The sequence below is a fragment of the Lagopus muta genome, chromosome 2 (assembly GCF_023343835.1).
Source record: "Lagopus muta isolate bLagMut1 chromosome 2, bLagMut1 primary, whole genome shotgun sequence".
Classification (NCBI taxonomy): domain Eukaryota; kingdom Metazoa; phylum Chordata; class Aves; order Galliformes; family Phasianidae; genus Lagopus; species Lagopus muta.
The window spans coordinates 106,834,100-106,854,534 of NC_064434.1; the positions used below are offsets into that span (position 1 = coordinate 106,834,100).

Consider the following 20,435-nt stretch of genomic DNA (forward strand, 5'->3'; position numbering starts at 1 on the left):
TCCATTACACTATTTACTTTTGTTTTCCAGAGGATTTTAAGAAGAATCTGATGCTGAGAATAGATTAAGAGGACTCAGGATGACGACAACAGTAGCGACAGATTACGACAACATTGAAATCCAGCAGCAGTACAGTGATGTCAACAACCGCTGGGATGTCGATGACTGGGACAATGAAAATAGTTCTGCTCGACTGTTTGAACGCTCTCGCATCAAGGCCCTCGCTGGTAAGTGCTCATCACGGAGGCAAAACTCTGATGTACTATATGCAAGTGGTAGTACAGGATAGTCTGTCTTCAGTGCTGTGCCTTGTTGGTAAACTAGAGCTGAAATTTTCCTGAGGACAAGTGCAGTTTTACTGAAAGATTTTTGATATTTATTCCTTCCATTGACATCAGTAGGATGCAATGGTCTTACATTGTTTTTGAGGAAGTACTCATATATGATGTCTCATTTAAAAAAAAAAATAAATGCTAGAATCTTGTTTAATCTGTTCCTGAAACTACTCTGCTAGATTTTGCTGGCTGGTAAGTGCAGTATATGTAGTTGAAAGTATAACATTTCCAGTATTCTCTGAAGGTTCACATAGATAGCCATCTGTTTGATTCTGAATGGGCCCTTCAGAGGTGTTGGTGTTCTTTCAGTCAGACCAGGTGACTGCAGTGATACGACATAATTAACACTGATTTTCTCTGGCAACAAATGACAACAGTGCATACCCTAATATAAGTTTCTGGGTATCAAAATTCCTGATGGATAAGATACCAGTAACTATTCCATCTTCCTATTAACTTTCCAAATAAATTGCTTGAAATGTCAATTCCAACCGATATAATTTAGTTTTTTAGAAGATGTATGTGCTTTTTTTGTGTTATAAATAAGCCCTTCTTTGTGTAAGAAATTCCTGGCAATTTGAAATCTGATTTCACTGTAGTATTATGTTTATAATATATTAATTATTAATATTTAGAGTATTTCACTGTAGTTATACATTTAGAATTCTGAATTAGTAGCGTAATGCACATTTTATTACTCTCATCAGATATTAAATGTTTGGGCTGTGTGTTTACATTGTTTTGGTTGGTTGTCTGTGATTGGAAATGACATTAGTTTGCAAGAAAAGAAAACCTGAAGGATAACAAAATTCTGCTTCAAAATATCTCCATTTAGAGATGTTCAGAGCATCGCACCTGTCCTGAAATGGAGGAATGTGGGAGTTGGTGATGGTTGTTATTTAGTAACTAAAGCTGAAGCTATTATTTCCCCCAAGAAGCAGAGCTTCTGTAGTATGTGCTGTCATCTACTGAGTTACTCTCATGAGCAGAGAAATTAAATTTGAGCGGGTCTGCTTTTCCTTAAAACATCTGACTATTGCGTATGGAGGTTGTACATTAACCAAATTTGTTTATGCAACAAGGAGATTATGTCATGTCCTCTCAGCTCTGAGGCATTGCCCTGCAAAGCAATTTTTATGCATTCTGTAAATGATTTCCTGACTCTTATGGTAGTGTGCCTACATTCCTGACCTCTGAACAAAATGCCTCAGTGGTGTGTGGGGCATACTGTAAGCATGGAAAACGGCTCAAAATCTGCTGAGCTTTCCACTGCTGAAATTCTAGTTACAGAGTCTGTTTTAAACTCAACATTTTATAACAAGTTGAAGCAGGTTTATTAAGTTTGCTGTACTGAGACAAAGGTATCATGTGTTTAATCTGTGATTCCAATGAGACTGTCTGAAGCGTGGCGTACCCTTTCTCCTATTCTTGCCAGCTGTGGGAATGCATTAGATGCAGAACACCTTTGTGTGCCAGGCTCAGGGCAGGATCAAATTTGGAGCTGAGTAACAGGGAAATGAAATAGTTCGTGCAGGTGGGCAAAGAGCAGATCATGTAACCCTTGTTGAGGAAGTATCTGTATCAGCTTAATGGAACTGCTTGGGTGTGTGTTAGTTAGGCTTTCCTATCTTAAGAGGACTTGTTAAATACACAGCAGCTCATCACAGTGTGAATTTGCAGTTACAGGTAAAACGCAAGACTTGGGATGGGGCTGTGCAAAGTGGGGTCAGAAGTATCCTGATAGATTTTTATGAGGGGAGATTGGTGTAAACTGGCCTAAAACAAGAAGAATCTTGACCTGAGTTTTGTAGTGTGACCTCATCTCAGGATAAACTGTGTTTCACTCCTGCAACGTTAGCAGGTGTGGGCTGTATTATGTTCTTGGTGTGTGGAAGTGCTTTGGTAGGAATCTCACTCACAGGATTCAGGCCCCACATCTTGCTCTTACTGCTGTCTGTTCTTGCACTTAATTTTACAGCAAGCAAAGCTTCCCACCTGAGTAATGAATAATAAAGATGAAACTCTTACTTTAGGAGGTAATGCAAGGAAAGTACTTGAATTATTTAGTCAGCCTAGAACAAATACCAATTTCAAAGCAAATAATTTTGCTGAAGATTTGATTCAGAGCTATGTATAACCATTGTCCTAGAGTATGATGCATTTTCTTTTTTATAACTTTATGCACGACTGTTTCAGTTTGATATGCTTCCTGCCTGCAGTTCTCTACCCTTAGTGTTGATAATACTGCATGCTGCCAAAACATGCAGCATACTGCACTGCTGCAGCACTGCTTGAAATCCTAATGATGATGCAGGGAGAGAGGCATGAGGATGGGGTTGTGCTGCACGTCGCAGGTTGCAGTTAAAGACTAAGCCGTGTTACTTCTTGCACCTTTCAACGTATGTCTTCTGGTGGATAATCTTTCCTTGTGTCTCCCCAGAAGGGCAGGTGCTTCCATGTTGTAAGCACTGGGGAATTGACTCTCAGCCTGGAGCTGGGGTACTAATTATTTTTCTCACTGTAGTCTTTGACCCTTTGAGACCGACTCCTTTTGAGGTGTCTTGTAATTCAGCTGCCTGTCACTGGATCAGACACAGTAATCACTGCGTGAAAGCCTGGGCTTGTCTGTGCCGTCATTTCTTTAATGGGCAGATTTCACCACTGAGGCAGAAGTGGTCATGCACCATCTGCAGGGCCCAGAGTCTCTGAAGAGCAACCAACTCCAGTCTGACTTAAAAGGACGGTGGTTCTTTTTATGTCACCAGCATCATCCAACACCCTGAGTCCCAAGGCAGCCATTTGAGACTGGCTATCTTCCGACAACAGCAGAGGTTTCTTTCCAGACGTTATTCTTTCCAGAGTTGACTGCCTGGTGGTGTCCAGCTCTTTCTTTTAGTATGTCTTTTTTTTCTTTAACTGATGAGGCAAATCAAAGAAACGTCCCTGTCATACGTGTTCTGAAGCACACATGTAGCATTAGCTCCTTATCCTAGTATAAGAGGTTTCAAAATAAAAAGCTCTTTATTCCCCCATTGATAAGATGGGGAGTATAACTGCCACAAGCATTATATGCTGCCTGACTATTGACTACGTATTCAATGTGAAATTTTTTTGTTAGTGCTTTAGTTTAGTAATGCTTCTGTCCACATTCTTCATCAAGCTGTGAAATGCCTTTTCTGTAAAGCTTCCATCTTGTATTGATTCTAGTCTGCTGTAATTCAAATGAAACTTCCTTTACCTTAAAGGCCAAGGATAGAGAGCAGGTAAGCAAGAAGTGCATTCTGAGCCAGAACTTGATATTCTGTTTGGCCCCATCTTCTAGCAGGATGGTGAAATATTTAAAGAGCAGTGCAGGAGATGGTGGTCAGAATAATCGATGGTCAGAACAATGTGTTGGAGAAAAGCTTAGTTAAAGCAGGTAGGATAAATAGTGATAGAGAAGCATTAATATCAGCACAGCAGCTAACTGATATTATCAAAGAGGTCTGTACACTGCGAATACCATAATGCTAATGATGGATTCTGTTTAAAACAAAGAAAATTGCCTTGGAACTCAGCTTTCAATCAGAATTCAGATTTGAAGATATACAACCAGATTGATTGCCATTCACGTTGAACTCACTCACTGTGCAACCAATATGGGAGAAGGGTAACTGATCCCTACTTTGTAAATTAAGAAACCCTACTGTAGGAAATCGTCTTTCACCTGTCCTTGTTCTCCTGGTTCTTCAGAAGGTCTTGCTGGAAGACCAGGTAATTCTACCTGCTCTGTAGAAGCCAAAAAGATATCATGTTTGTGCAAAATTCTTCATTCACAAACCTTAGGTGTTGGGTTTCGGCCATCAAGGACCATTAGCTAACAAGATTTGCTGTGCAGCACCTTGGCTCTCAGAGCTCTTAGGGAGGCCTATAGAAGCTGTTCAGTTGTTCAGCAGAATTTTTCACACTCCTTCTGGAACTGTGACATTCAGGTGTGCTGTGCTCACCATCACAGATGATTTCAGGCAGTTTAAGAATTGCCCTCCAAAACTTTCCCTTTCTTCAGTTAGCTAATTCAATATTAAAAAAAGTCTTCACTTTTCTGCTTCTCATTTGTATTGTCATCTGTGTTCATCTGAGTGACCAGAAGGTCTGTGACTGTCTGGTGTACCAGAGCTGTCTGGTACATGGATAAAAAATAGTTTCAAAGTTGATGAAATAACAGAGGCGTATCTCCTTAGGGCAGAGCAGGGGACACTGTATGTTCCTTTTACAGCTCCTAGCTTACTGTGCATAGCTCAGGGCACTTGATAATTTTGCACTTCATGGTGTTCATGAGCCTCATAGAGGAATACAGGTAAAAGGACTGCTCTTGGAGTAGAGCTTTCCTTAGTTAGCCCTCTTATGCAGAGAAAATAGGATTGTAATTCATGCCAGCAACTTAGATTCTCAAGAAGCAAAAAGAGAAAGCTGCTAAAATTGTTCTGAAGTTACATTGTTGAAATGTTTCCTTTATAGAACAGAGGAATACCTGTTTCTTGAGGATTAAGGAAAGGTGAAGAAAAGCTGTGCTAGGTCTCATGTCTGAGACCTGTTAGCCCTATCCTCAAGCCATTCCCCCAACAGCACCGGCGCAGAAAGTCAGCAAAAACAAAACCTCCAGAAAGGGAAGCTGCTGTGCACCTGCTGCCCTGCTGTCCAGCATCTCTCTTTTAGCAGAGTTGTTACTGCTTCGACTGAGAGAGGAATTCTGCGCAGCCAGAATGAAGTTTTAGGTCTCAGGGTTGTTTGTTTTGTTTTGTTTTGTTTTAAGATGAAAAGCGATGTTTTGGCTTTTAAGATAATACGTGTTTTTGTTTATTTTTTGGGCTTTGAAGGAAGGAGTGTGCTGGGAATCAGCTCTTGCAACATGTTTCATAAATATCTGAGGTATCTAGCATTTGAAAATCAGCTCTCTGATTTTACTAAGGGGTGTTTAAGGAAAGGGAAACCTGCATCATACTGATTCCTGTCAATAGTGTGGAAAGTTGGGAGGTCAAGTCTGAAGGGCATGTGCAGGGTTCAGCTAAAACAGAAATGACCATGCAGCAATGAAACCGCAGATGCATCTCCTCAGCATGGGCCTGGATAGTGCTGGTTTAGACATGGTTTTAAGTTCAGGTTTAAGCAGCCAAAGGCCCAGTACAAACTTGCTTTCAAGTAGGTGTGAAAGTGCATACTTTTAAAAATCTGATTTTGCTCAGAAGTTGATGAAATTATTTCACCAAAAGCTTTTATAAGTGTGGACATCACCCAGTGCTTTCCTTCTGGACTTTGTCTGGAGCAGTTCCTAAGCTGCTGTACTTTACCAGAATCTGTGGGAGGCTCATGTTGAGAGCAGGAGTAACGTTTTTCATATTACGTGTCGTGTGGACATCAAGGGGGAAAGTGTGGTGCTGCTGAAGCTGCTGTAGTTAGCATGCCACTGCAGTGCTGCCTGTGCCTACTGGTGAGCACTGTGCTTTTCTCATAAAGCAAGGAAAGCTTAGCCCATCTGTCACTGGTGATTAATGCATTTGCTCTTGAAGTTGCTTGTGGAGGATTTTTCTGAAACAAATGACAAGAAAAAAAACAACCCAACAGATAATCAATAATATTTTGTTCTTTGCACTTTAATTTTAAAGATCATGAATAGACCAATTTCAACCTGTGAAGGCATCATTTTGTCCATGCAACATAAAATTACATTCAAGTGAACAACCTGATTCAGTGATATCCCATCAAAAATGTAATCAAGTATAAGGACCATTTGTATCTCACTGCTACAGTAATATGATTTTGGTATCCGTTCTGCATAGTTAGAAGTTTTCTTCTCTCTTTGAATCAATGGGTAGTGTACAAACAATGTGGAGATATTAACCAGATCTTTGCAAACTGACCAGATACCAGATCCATGGGCCAGTGGAGCTGCCTGAGCGTGGAGCTAGGCTTGTGGAGAAAGTTGTGCTGAGTGTAATTTGTGAATTATCTGGAATCATACATGCTTGTCTACTTGATGAATGGTATTTGTGATTGCATGGTAACAGAGTGATGCATGAAACTGATTGCATCCTTGTGAATAACTGATCCAGCAGACCTTGCTCAGGCAGAACGAGTGGAACTGGAAAATGGGCGTTGATCTGCTTAGGGCTGGGGGTGGAAAAGGAGCACTTGCTGGCAGCCTCATAGTGTGGAAAGTCTGACAGCTGCAATCATTTTACATCTCTGATTACATTCTTTCAAGACTAGGCAATATCCAGTCAGAGATGCACTCGGGAGAACCTAGCATCTCACCGGTGAATGAGGCTGTTCTGACTGATCTCTGAATCCCAGTAAGTCCTTGGGCGAGAGCACAGGTTGTACAGTTTCTTATGGACATCTGCAGATGTATGCCAGACATGTATTCACAGAAGTCTGACTCTGTGCTAAGGTCAGCAATGCAGTAATTTGGCAAAATAAGGTAGAAGAACATTTTTGTAGTAAATGTAGGACATCTGACAAAGTACTGCAGTTGAGAAGTGATGAAATAATAAAAAGCCGTCTGGACTTAGAGGAAGAGGAAACCTGATGTATGTACACTGTGTGTGTTCATATGCATATCTACTTTTAGGATCTTACCAGTGAAATACCTGTGAGGGTAATCCTGAAAGCACGGGTAAATCTGCTCTGTCATACCTTGGTGTTGGACTCGTGGTCTCTGTGCTAACCTTCATGCTGTGCTTCCTTACATGCACTGATTTCTAGGTGTGTTGCTTAACTCCCACACTGGCACGGCACAGGTCTCTCCTGTCTGTTGTAGTTTTCATCATCCATTCATCACCACAGCATTGGGAAAGAGTAAAAGCACCAGGGGATTTGCTTTTGGCTGCTTGCAGAGATGAGATGAGTGAGATGCAACGTTCTGCGTCAACATCCAATGAGCAAGGAAAGGCAGGGTAGGCTTTGTGGAATCAAACGCTGCCTACTCCAGCTGCTTAAAGAGAGGAAGCAGCCTCACTGTGAGATGCATTCTCCATAGTGAGAGCTGAGCCAGGAGCAGTAACAGAGCTGGGGCAGAGGTTGGTGGTTTGGGAGACCAACCAACCAGCTTGTCAGTTGGTACAGATTGGCATTTTCCTGCTGGCTTCTGTGAGACCACACTGACTTCCATCAGCTGGGAATCTAACCCATAATGGCCACCATAGGAAACCTGATCATTATAGTCTTTATAGTCTTAACCTTTGCTGTTGGAATCAATGCTTTAGAGATACTTAATACAGAGAAACCATGGGGTAACTGTTAATGACCCTTCACTGAACTAATGTGATTGTTCTGTTTATTTTGCTGCATCGTCTTCTTGGGAAGGATTTCTCTCTTAAAGAAATTGTGTGCCAATGATTGCAATGTCACTTCTTTAATTTGTGATTTTAGCAGGGATGAGCTTGGTTATGGATGCACTTCAGAAATGAGTCATGAATCTACAATGTAATAGATGTCTTTCCACAAAAGATGTGTATGCAGAAAAGAGTGTTCTTGTCTTACATCCTCAGCGTCTAACTAGCAATGTCTCTGTGTTTATTTTATTTATTCAGCCAAATCTGCAATGTGCCGTGCATTTTTTCTTCTATTTGTTGCTTGGATACTGCATGAAAGTACTCCCTGAAGTATAAATAATGTCTAGCAGAGCATGCTGCAAAGCAAAATGCAGTACAGGATTAAAAGATATTTACTAATTTCTGTTAACCTTGGAGTTCTTCTAATGGAGAAAGATTAGTGATGAAATCATCCCCTCGGATCAGAGCTTTGATTCATATCTTGAAGTAATATCCTGGAGAGATATAAACCCAGATTGCCTTAATGGGAAGAGGCAGAATGAATAGGAACAGAGGCAGAGACTGGACTAGCACAGAGGATGAAAATTTGCTTCTGAGTGGCACTTTTTCAGCTTGTAGCATTCTTCCTATTAGCTTTGATCTCTTTTAGTGTGCAGTGCCAACACTTTTTTTTCCCCCCAATCACTTTGTATCTATATGTTGCACAATGTGGATTTTTTTTAAATTTTGTTTTACTTTATTTAAATGTCATTAAGCCTTTGGGGTGGATGTATGTTGTACACAGCAGCTCTTGTACATGTGGGAGAATGAAACGTGGCTTGTGGAATAATAACGTTCTGTCAGACAATTAGTATTTAGTCAGTTAATCATGAAACTTTTTTTCTTTGCACTGACAGGCAGTCACCAGATGATGAAATGTGGGTGAGATTTGCTCTTGAAAGAAGTGTTTCATTTGTGTTGACTCTAGAAACAAAGCTTTCAGCTCGTCGTTCTGCATCTGGGATTAAAAACAAACAACACCACCAACAACACAACTTCCAAACTTTTTTTTCTAACATCTTTCCGTTTTCTCCCCAGTTTATTTTGAAAGAACTATAGGAACAGCTCATGCCTGTACCTATGCTGTTCTGGAGCTTTGTTGCTTAGGTATAAGAGGAGCTCAGGTTCTTTATGGAGCTCAGTTAGGTTCAGAGGTTTCCAGTTTAGAGGCTCGAGTTTCTCCGGTTACGGAACAGGCAGAGCAGAAAGGTGCCTTCTTATTTCTTTCCCCTGAACTTATCACCTACGAAGTGGCTGGTCACTGTTAGGATATATTTACAAGCATTAATACAGCCTCCCTGCTTTCCCTACTATATATGGGAAGCAGGGGAAATGGTAGAAATAAATCATCTGGCTTATGGAGATTTATAAAGATCAGTGTGTCCTGCTTATTGTTTCTACCCTGTTTTCATTTGGCTCAGTAGCTACAGAAGATTGAATTTGCATGCCCGAGTAATTATGGTGCAGCAACAGTGCATCTCCTCCTCTGTTTGTGGTCTAATTTGGGGGAAAAAAAAAGAAAACAGGACAAGTGGAAGAAAAGATCAAGGAGTGGTGAAACACTTTCTTCTCCCTACATATAAACGTGGGTGCGATTCAGTCAGAGAAGGAGAGGGGTTGAGGATTGAGGAGAGGCAATAGAAACATCACCTTTTAAAATAGCATGCTGAAACTTCTTCACTGGAATCAAACCGAGAAGTGCTTTCACACCAAAATTTCAGAGAAAATGAGTATCTTAACTGTATGCTTGTGTGCCGTGCTTGATTTTAATAGACTTTTTAGAAGAGTTATTCGTCTAAGTCAGGTAGCAAACTGAGTGCATTCTGTGGGCCAAGGAAAACCTGTAAGTGTCATTTTTGGGGTACTTCAGGGGTTCTTCCCTGCTTTGATGTGGGAAGCAATACAACTCAGAAAAAGCCATTTAGACTGGAATACACACCAAGAGAAGCCACGGTCTTTTCCAGACACGAAATACTAGAATAGCTCTTCTCTGCAGGCTTTTCTGGCAAGTGTTCCACTGCTGCGCTTAGCAAGGACATGCTCTTGCAAAAGTCATGTCAACTTTCCTGTTCATCTGGGAGTTGTGAAAACTGTTCACTCTGAAACTCGAAACCAGGTGGAACTGACCCAGTTTCAGTAGTAGGTTGACATTATGGGCAGATCTGTCAGTTTTCCCGAAGGGTTTGAGCCGCCTTTGTCACCGCATGCAGGTTCATCCTGAGCCCAGGTCTGTGCCAGGGGCCAGAGCTGAGCTGCTGCAGGCCTACCGGGCCTGGCCGGAGGGAAGTGTGTGCAGGTCCTTTAGTGACAGCAGTCTCTGCGGTCTCCTGCTTTTCAGTCTGCCCCTTTCCCTTCCACTGCGATGCCCTTGGCTCTCCCGGACATATCAGGAAGGCACTTTGAGGAAGATTCTGTTTGCCACTGACCTAAAACTCCCTTTAAACAGAAGAATTAATTGCAGTTCTGACATGGAAGCATTACGACGAGAAGCTCTGTTTAGTTTGTGTTCAGTTGACCTTCTGAGATAGTTGCCAAGCGTCCCAGGGAATGACAAGTTGGTAAGAGGAGCAGACCTGCTCTGCCTGTACCTGCAGTGGTACAAAATGAAGTTGGCACAGCGACTCGTGCTCTGTGTGTGGGCTGCTCCTCTGCGTTCCAGCAGCTTGTGTGTGAACTGCAGGGAAGGCAGCTAACTCCTCAGGATTTTTCTTATGCAAATTGTCAAATGTGATAAAAATAAGTATTTCCAGAACAATCCACAGCGAAAAAAAAAAATAAATCTTTTTTTACTGGATCTATTGCATATGTAAGGAGAGATTCTCCTTTTACTGTGCAGACTGAGGTATTGGCAAGAGGAATCAAGAAAGGCAAATGTGATGGGAGTTTTCAGTTCTTAACTGTGGCCTTAGAGGGGCTGTGTAAGAACTTCAGTCCCTCTCAAGAGAGAATCAAATGTTATATAGATTTTGTGGCATTTTAGATTAATAAATCATCCTTTTTATCTTGCAATATTTTTTCTAGTTAGTCGTCACACAGAGAATTTAGAAGAGCAAATAAGAGTAAGAAGGAAAGACAAGGGTGATGATTAACCAGATTTGTAATTATTGTAAGCTCTGGTGTGCACTCTGCTTTCCATTAGAAAGATAATTGTCTATCGTGAAGTTGTAAAATCACATCTTTGTTTCAGAACACAACAGTGTATAGCTTGCATTTGTTTTATAGTACCCAGGGAACATTTTGTGAATTACCTTCTTGGTTTTTCACATCTGCAATAAATGAATGTATTTTGTGGGTGGGCCTGTTTGGATATTGTGTCCACCGCAAACATTACCTTCGCTGTCAACCCCGTAAAGCCAGCCAGTACTGGCTGACTTTATTGGTGGAAAACAGCACAGAGTGATGGTTGGATGAGGTTATCAGGCAATTTCTAGCGACGTGCTGCCAACCCAGCAGTTATTTTCTGCAGAAGAGTTATGAACTGGATCCTTAGCCTCGAAATTAGAATTTTTTGTCTGTTCTTCTTTTGAGAATATGTTAAAGGTTTGGGTTTTCTTTTGGCTGAGAAAAGTGGTGGTTTGGTTAAACCTTAGAAACATTGACAGTTAGAGATTTGAGTGGCAATTTTGCCAGATTTAATGTCAGTTATTTTCCATAGAATTGCTTTGTGATAAAAGCAACAATTCAGCAGCAGTTCTGTACAAAAACGGATCCTGGGTCAGATCCTTTTTGTTCTGGGGAAAGCACCTGCCTCCAGATGTTGCTTCTACATTCCTGTTACTGTAATCAACCTCTTGTTCTCCTTGAGGCTTTGCAAAGCTCTAATCACATCAACTAAGTCACACTTTGCATTACTGCATGTATTTATGGCTAAGTGGATAATCACTTGTGCTTTTATTTAATAACTCCTAACGAGTGCACAAGTTGTGCAGGCCATCATTACCAGTCGTGCACCATGGGAGAGGTACAATTCAAAGAATACAAGCAGAAACTTGTATTTCAGAGCTGTAAGAGGAAAGTGGGAGCAGAATTGAAGAAAAGCAATCCCTGCTTGATTACTAGAAGTTAACACATGATTTCCCCCTTAGTTTTCTCCAACACTGCAATCAGTGATGAATTGCACCATGGACAATTTCAAGCTGGGTTGATTTGATAAGCAATGGCCCGAGTGTGACTTAAGTTATCCTATTTATGGCCTTTAAAGTATTAATTCCACTCCATAACAAATAATCTAATTAGCATTGTCAAGGGCTTAGTCAAAGAGAAGAAAGAGAATGAGTGAAAACTAGGTATACAAAAGGGCCTTGTGCATGTGAGAACCTTGTAATTGATGCAGTGCTTTGCTACAAACAGCAGTAAACTGGTCGCAGGGTCACTAATTTGGAATCAACAGCAAATGACTGTATTAGGTCTGATGTTACCCAAATAAAAATGGGCCCGTTTTTAAGAAATTGCTACATGCACTTGTGTAGAGTTTCACAAATACAGGCAGGTCCCCATTTTGCTTTGCTCTTGTACTGAATTAATACCAACCTGTTAAGTGGAGCCTTCAAAATGTCCACAGGAGGCCCAGCAGAGCGTAAGTAACGCTCTGGCAGATGAGTCGGCAGCACCCGGTGATTGGGGCCATCCCAAGGAGCTGATATCATCATTAATGAAGTCTGTCACATCTGTTGCTTGGGGATCTGTTATTCAGCCCACATGCCAACCTGGATGGTAGATAAAATGAGGTCAGAATCTCACAGTGACTGATGCTGAGTTCTCCATAGCATCCTAGCATCCCTGTGTCAGATCTTGAGGAAACTATACTCAGTTCCAGCACAAATTCTTCTCTTTTCCATCAGCTTTTCCTTTGTTTGTGGTGTAGCTTACACTGCTTATCCTTGCTTCAGTTCCTTCACTTTTTGATGTAGCACTGTGTGCAGGCCAGAACTGGGGGAAGGAACAAAAATGCTCAGAATCCAACTTTTGTTCAGTATTTCTTGGGAACTGTAGGCTTACCACATCGAGCTGTCCCACAGGGGATGATCTGAGGAGTGAATTCATGCATGTGTTGTTAATGTTTTACGGCAGGGTGGGGAATGTCGCTCTGTGTTTTATATGGGTCAAAGCCAGGTGACTATTTTTAGTTTTTAATGTTTCATTTTTTGTAATATTTTATTTTTCACTATTTCTGATAATGGCCATGTGCTTTGTTGTGTCCCCTGCCAAAGGCGCTGGGGAAGCTTTCAGCTGGGGAAGAGCTTCTGGCTCCTGATTTATGGCCTTAATGATGTTAAAAACACTCCAGCTCTCCTGTCACTCTCTTGGACCTTATGGCTGCTTCACATAGCAACACCTGTTTGCTCAAGGTGGGACAGCAGTGAGCCGATATGCCTGCAGGTAGGACCTGGCTGCCTGCCTGCTCTCGAAGGGAAGGGTTTCCTTTAATTATGACATAGGTCAGACATTGCAGGCAAAACTGCCATTGGTAGAAAGCTGCAGGAAAAAATTTGCAGCCGAAATGAGCCTGTCCTCATGCCCTTGGAGCTGTGGAGGAGTCTGCAGTTGTATATGACCAGCCCTGTTTCCCCTTGCCCCCCTCCCCCCTCCTGGAAGTCAGGTGGCTGGCAGCTCTCTGCACAGCTCTGTGCTGGGGACAGCTGGCTGCACAGGGATTAGCAGGGGAAGGTTTAGCAGGAACACGGGGCTCACCGTGCCAGCACCAGCACATTGTTGTCCCTGCAGCAGCATCCTGCCCGCAGCAGCAGCGAGTACAGGTGCTTCCTCAAATCTCCTTGTGCTTATTTGGGGGCACAAGCCTGCAGCACCTCGTTCCATTGTACGGCAGTGTTCCAGCTGTGGACGGTCACTTTCTTCTCTGGGCAGCTGAATGGGCTTTGGGTAGTACTGAAAAGGTTGGAGGCCAGCTTTCAAAAGGACCAAAATGCGTTAGGCTCTACTTGAGGCCTACTGTAGCACCAGAAGTCTCATCCAAACACAGCTATACTGTTATAGAGGGGTTCACTGAAAGATGCTGGCAGAGGCCCTTCTTCATCAATACAATAAGGAACTCTGGGATGGGAGTTAGGTTTTTGTTTTACACAAACCAGTGTAGTTAAAGGCTGTAAATATTTTAAGTGTATTTATGGCCTTGGGAGCGATGTGCCAGGCACTTTCAGCAGACTGTGGATTTATTATTTTTTTGGAAACCCCAGCTTCAGCAGGGAAGTGCTGCCTTCATCCCTTCTCCCTGAATTCACGCCGCTCACAGCCGGACCTCTCGCTGCTTGTTCCCACTCTCCCTCCTTGTTCCCTGTCCGTTGGTGCCACCCACTCGCCTTTCCAGCTCTCACCTCTCTGGAGCCAGGGCTGCAATCAGCCCGTGGGTGCTTTGCCCACAGAAATTGTCCTCAGAAATTACTATCTGACTAAAAACTTGTGAAACTGCAGCATCAAAACAAAGGCAACATTTTGAAACATTTAAGGAGGAGATGGAGTGGGAGGAGAAGAGAACATTGATTCAGTTGGAAAGGAATTTGGAAATGCAAGAAATGAAAAAAAGAGAAAAACGTTTGCGTGAATGTTTTAGCAGTTCTAAAAACAAACGGGCAAACGATGCAGATTTAGAATATAAATGCAGAACTGACCTTTTCATTTCACTCTTGTGTGTGAGTGAGGGGAGGAGCTCACGGCCCCGAGGGAAAGCTGACCCATCCTAAAGCCAACTCCAGCAGGCAGAGCGAGCACCTGCACTCACGTGCACGGGACGTGTCAACATCTTCCACGTTGGCAGCGACATGAAATTGAGCGAAAGGAACTGGCTGCTTACAGAACCCCTTCACAAAGGTTTCGTTTGTACCCAGCATGCTGGGGAGCACGTTTTTCTGAGTCCTCTCCTCGCCTGCTGCTAAATACTGAATGAGTGCTTCTGTGCGCGTGTTGCTTTTTCAAGCGAACGGTATTGAAAATAAATGAAGAGAAGTGCCCTCCTTTTCAAGCGATAGTAATCTGAGACTTTTCCGTTACATGAGGCTCTCCACAGAAGCGTGTAATTCCACCAGCTTTGTTTAGGAAGACTTGTGCGGTGCAGCGGGGCGCGGGCAGCCATCCCGCACGCGGCCCTCGGTTTGGGTGCTGCCGCCGTGCCGGGCGCTTCCAGCGGAAGGAGCCTCCCCGGCGTCCCACCGCCAGCCCCGCTCTTCCCCAGCTCCACCGCCCCTTCGCCCTTGGTACAGCCTACGTTTCCTCCACCGTGTGCCGTATGGTAATCGAGTGACATCAGCCTCCGCCCGGGCGGCTGCTGATTATATTACAAACCAGCCGTAAGGTCTGAGGTGTGCGCGGCTCCTGGGAGCGCTGCTGGGACGGCTGCGCGTGGCTCCGGGCTGAAACGCAAGTTCGCTTTTCTTTAGGTTAGTTTCACTGGAGCTGGGCGTTTGAAACCAGATTGAAGCGCTGTAGTGGAGCAGAGAAAAAAAAAAACAGAACAACCACCACCAAAGAAACTCTTCCTGGTGCTTTAAGTTTGAATCTGTTACAGAAAACGTGCCGCCAACCCACACCGCTGGATTTTGAACCGGAGCTGCTATTTGCTCGGGGCTCAGTGAGAGCGTTTTCTCAGGGACCGAAGCCAAACTTCAGAGGAAGCTGGGATTTACCTGGATGTGGGGTAGAGAAACCCGTGGTTTCTTTATGCTGCAGTTCATCGTATCCCTGTGTTACCTGTAAATGGAATTACAGAAATCAACCAGTATGCCTGGGCCGTTGTCCCCAGGATACGCAGCTCAGGTGCCCTATAACTATAATCAGTTAGAAGGAAGATTCAAGCAGTTACAAGGTAAGCCCGTGCTGTTTTGTGTGTTTGTTGTTGCTTTTTTTCTTCCTTTTGTAAGTGTTGCTACGATATGATCCCAGTAATATGTTAGCCTGGGCTTGTTCTCCTTGCAGGGAGGCAGGAACGATACAGAGTCCAAAAACAGTGCTGCAGCACAAAGCTGTGTGTGCTTTTAAGAGCCACTGTGTGACTTTTATCCCTCTGAAGGTGTCCTCGGTCTTACACAGCGGTGCAGTGCAGTCCAACTGTGAGCACTCAGCATTACAGATGAGAAGCAGCCTAGACCAAGTCAGTCCGAACAATAAGAGGGAGAGTGAGGAAGTGGTCTTTCTGTTTGTTTTCGCCTTAAGTGAGAGATAGTCCTAACTGTGGATATTAGTCGTGAAATCTAGGCTTTGTTTGGGTGCAGTGCAGCAGCTCTAAATGCCTGTGTACCTCCTGTAAAGAAGAAAAGGTAGCTTGACTTTTTCAAACCAACGGTAGTTGCATCATTTCCAAACAAAATGCCTTGCTCATGTTGATAGTAGATTACTCTGAAAGCTTTTGCATACTTTAATGTTCCCAGCTTCCTTCATTTTTTACCACTTTACTTTTAGACAGAGGCGGTGTTCTGCAGTGTCTTCCCATTAAATTCTCTATTTGTGTGAGAAGAGAAATCAGCTATTGCCTTTGGGGAATGGGATGTGCTTGATAGAGGCTAGGCCTCTGAGCTGGGCTGGAAACCCAGATTGCTCGTGCTGCAGTGGAGCAGGATTGTGCCCAGTGCATCTCTGCCTTGGGCACAGGAATATCAACACCACTGTTTCTGTGCAAGGCAGTTCTCAGGAATGAATGAGCCCTGGCAGTGCAGTTCAAAATCAATCAGAATTCTTAACCAAAACCAAACATCCTCCTCCTCCGTAGCCATGTGACTGTAAATAATCCCGGAGCAGCCCAAGCACAGTGAAGTTCATCCCTTCTGAGCATGTTTCTTATTTCACGCTGATCTGTACCACAAGTGTGGTCCTGTGGCTCCTGTTGGAGAAGGAGGAAGAGCCTTGGTTAGCTTGAAGAATGTTCCCAGTTGTTGGCTTAAGGAGGGAGGCAAGAAAATCTTTCATTCATAGTACTTTGTTTATCTTGTAAACTGGCTCACAGTAATGGCTGCGTTCTGGATGCAATAAGATAAAATGACAGCATTTTAAGAGCTGATAACTGAGACATTCCTCAGGCAAGCATGGAAAGTCCAGGCTCCAAACTTACACATGAGGGAATACATACATTAGAGGCTTTATCTCGGACATCTGTCAGATTTTAGGCTGCGGTACTTGCTTAAAAATGAGCGAGGTAAGCTTGCAGCACGGGGGGAGAACTGGTGGCTCCCACCTCTTTCTGTGCTGGTGAAGGTAGCAGCCAGAGGAAGGCAGATTTTATCATTTTCAGGTCACTGCTTCAGGAATCCATTATCTGCATGTTTACATGACGTTGAAAGAAGAAAGCAAACCGCAGTGTTGAAAGCACAGAAAGTGAGTTTACCCTGCAGTGGAATGCAGTGTTGACTTTGGGGGGGAAGACTGCAATACTCCTCTTAAATTTACGGCAGTTTCCTGTAACGAAGAAGATAACACACTGTGTTCTGAAAGCATAAGGAGGGACTTTGCATTAGACCATCCCTAGCTGTTTATTCATGTTGCAGAGGGTAGACAGGCTTGAAAACGAGTGCTGACGATGATCTCCTACAGGGTGGAGCTTAAGTACAGGAAATGTTTTAAATTATGCACTAGATACTCCATGAAATGCTAAATAACCGTGCAAAATATTTCGTGCTGCAGAGGGAGTGGCCCGACTGCTGACAAAGGTGTCTTTCCTTGGATTAATAGCTCTCTGTTTGAGGAATAGCTGAAAGCCATTATCTGGGAGTTGGAGACCCTTCGAGTGACTTTTGTGTACTTTCTGGAAGCTCCAGTGAGACTGCAGGGCACTTGTGGCACTGCAGACTGCTCGGTGCCAGACCCAGCAAGGGTGAGCTGAATACGTGTATAGTACTCTTGAACTGCAGTTTTATCATCGACTGGAAGGCGTACAAGCAAATAAGATCAAGTCACTCTCTGATTCCTGAGGTAGAGGGTTGGGTGGGTTTGGCACGGAGTTTTGCTTAGAAGGAAAAAGAAGCTGGGAGACAACGAGTTCTGCCCCCAAACGCTAAACAAATCCTGGTAAACAAGTTAGCCTGGCAGGACAAAGGAAATTCAGATGCAAATTCAAATGACCACTTAGGCACTCTAACATTCCACCTCTGTTAAGTGCCTTGAAGTGGTGATTTTTATGGAAACTTAAGAAACGTGGCTGTGGTGACAGAGCCTTCTGAGCAGATTTTCCAGCCTGCACCTGGAGTTGCCTTGCAGAGATCCCTACTCCCATACGCTCTGGGGAGGGCAGAGAGGAAAGATGCAGCAGAAGATGCCGATACAAATGGATCTGAGGATCGAGGCTGCTTTGTGTTAAATAAAACCCTGAAGTCTTATGTGGAGATGATGCAAATAGTGGAGGTGCCTATTAAAGTGGCTGTGACTGGAGGAGGAAAACTAGATCATCTCCAGGACTTCTGAGCATACTTAGTCCTTGTGAAAATGTCAGTGCAGGTGTGAGAGGAAAAATGCTTTAGCAAATCCTGTTGTCTTCAGTAAGCTTTGTCAGTTCTGATTGTAGTTAGTTCACCCTGTCCTGGAATGATAGGTGAGAGATGGTATCAGTGGTTGCAATCGTTTAAACCTAGGCGTGGAGTTTTGGTTCTCACGGCCAGTTGTTCAGTAAAAAGAGATCTGGAGTAGGGCTGCCATAGCTCTGCAAGTAAAGACAGGACCCCAAAGCTTGTTTGTGGAAAACGTATTGCCATGTTGCTTATGCAGGGCATGGCAGTGTAGAAATTCATCCTGTTCAGCTGAGCAATTACATGACAGGTGTAACAGATAAGTTATAACTGTAAACCAAGACATCAGCTGTGGTACATTAACACTGCAGGATCCTGTGGCTTGGCGGGGATGTGGAGTTGGCAGGAAGAGGTTAATGCAAGTCAGGAATTTGGAAGTAGATCCCCGCAGCTGCATCACCTTCCCCAGCAAGGGCAGAGAGTGCTGGTGCTACAGGAGAGCAGCTCTCATCGCTGCACACAGACTCCTTCTCACCTGGCTAACGGGGCAGCATGGTGTTCATGAACACTGCTGGCACTCAGCGGTGCCTTTACCAGCTCCTGTGGTGTAACTGGGAAGATGGGTCACAGCTCTAGGAGTGTGCAAGATTTCCTGTGGTAATTACAGATTGAAATCCTGGGGGAGGGGCGTCAGCTACATTTGTGCTCCTGATAAACCTCCAGAGGAAGGCCGGCTCCCAGTGGAGCTCTGTGCTGTGCCGTGCAATATGTTCTGATGTGTTAGGTTATTTAAATGTTGCATTTCAGATAGGAAATACCATTTCTTGTCTGCAAGAGTCTCATCCCCATTTCCCTGCCTATGCCCAGGGAGGATCGGGAGCTACCACTGAGATGTGACCGGTGAGCTGAAGGACCAGGCCTCGGGTGGGGCGGTGAAATCTGCTCTGCTCAGGATCCTCCGGAGTTATGTGGGTGCCCTTTGAAATGACACTTTCAACAGTTGTGTTCTTTGCTGCAAGATTTACGTGTTAGAGGATTTCACAGTCGCTTGCTAGCAGTGACCTGCATAGCTACAGGCAGCAATTGCTGAAGGATGTCCTACTTTGTCTACCAAATTGGTCACTGGCATTTCTTGTCATGGTAATTTTCCCTAAAGGGGAAAAGGAGGAAAGGCTTAATTTCAGATGAAATGTGTCTGGTTTACATGCTTTTTTCTCCCCTCTCAGACCTATTTGAATTGCAAATATGTTCTTGTTCCTGTGGCATATTTTGCTTGATTTTTCTGCTGTCTGCAACCCTTCCAAAATCTTCGTGTCACATCATAGTTCAGTCTTCTGTTTTCAGAGAACACAGAGGCACAAGCTAAACTGTTGGAAGGGCTGTCAGAAATGCAAAGGATTACATGACCTCGAATGCGTTTCTGTGTCAGCTGGGCCCTTACTCTTTCTGTCGTAAAGTAGTTCTGCAGGCGTATTTGAATGCTGGACTCAGTTTGGGGGCATTTTAGCTATCTATGATTTAGAAGTTGGCTGAATAGTGGTCAAAGTCTCCTTTGTCTAGAAATGTTTCAAGCAGACACTTGTTTGGAAAAGGATGTAAAAAGTGTTCTTGCCAACCAATGGAGTGTATAGTTTTGGGATGTAGCTTAGAGGAAATGACCGGGTGAGTGTTGTAATTAACATCTCCAGGTTCTCCATTGAGAGGCAAATCACTTGTTAGGAATTGTATTTTGTTCTTGTCACTTTCATGCCCTTCCATTGGATAGGGACTGCTGAAATCAGCATGGTCAGAAGTGAAAGCCATGTTTTAGTGGCCATCTTTGTTGCTGGTTAATTTTGTAACATGTAGACCATCTTATTTTGCTCCCACACTTCTGTAACTTTGGCTTAGGCGACAGAAAGCAAGCTCACATGGAAGGATCTGGAATAGGGTCTGTGAAGGCTAAGCTGAAAAACACCCAGGAAATAAAAACGTTTGAACACTTCGCTCTCATTATTTTCCAGTCGTGATATTAAAGCCAAAATAAATGTGAGATTTTTAGGAAAACTTTACAGAAAGTTTGTGCCAGAAGTTTTCTTTTAGAATGAATGTGGAGAAATCCAGTCTAAGATGTTAGTGCTGCCTGCCTTCCATTTTACAGGGTGTACAGGGCAGCATGGCAACTCCATAACTGCTAGATAAAGTGCTGCTGCGGCTCAAGGTTAGCTAAATGAGGGCTAAGGTGTTACTGTTAGAGACACACCGAGATTTGATAATATCCCAGGTTCTGAAGAGAATGGTTGTGTCCTCATTCTGAAAGTTCTGAATTC

At 43.5% G+C, this 20,435-nt stretch overlaps 1 protein-coding gene across 3 annotated transcripts in view; it reads left to right on the forward strand.

Moving 5' to 3' along the window:
• Positions 1–20,435, forward strand: part of SPTBN1 (spectrin beta, non-erythrocytic 1) — a 122,479-nt gene that overhangs the window by 33,160 nt on the left and 68,884 nt on the right. For 2 of the 3 annotated variants that reach the window (XM_048935189.1, XM_048935188.1), the window contains exon 2: positions 31–227. In XM_048935189.1, coding sequence (XP_048791146.1) covers positions 80–227 — 148 coding nt within the window. In that variant the 5' untranslated portion in view covers positions 31–79. Of the gene's footprint in view, positions 1–30; positions 228–15,255; positions 15,501–20,435 lie in introns of those variants that run through there. The other variant, XM_048935190.1, reaches the window with a different exon arrangement.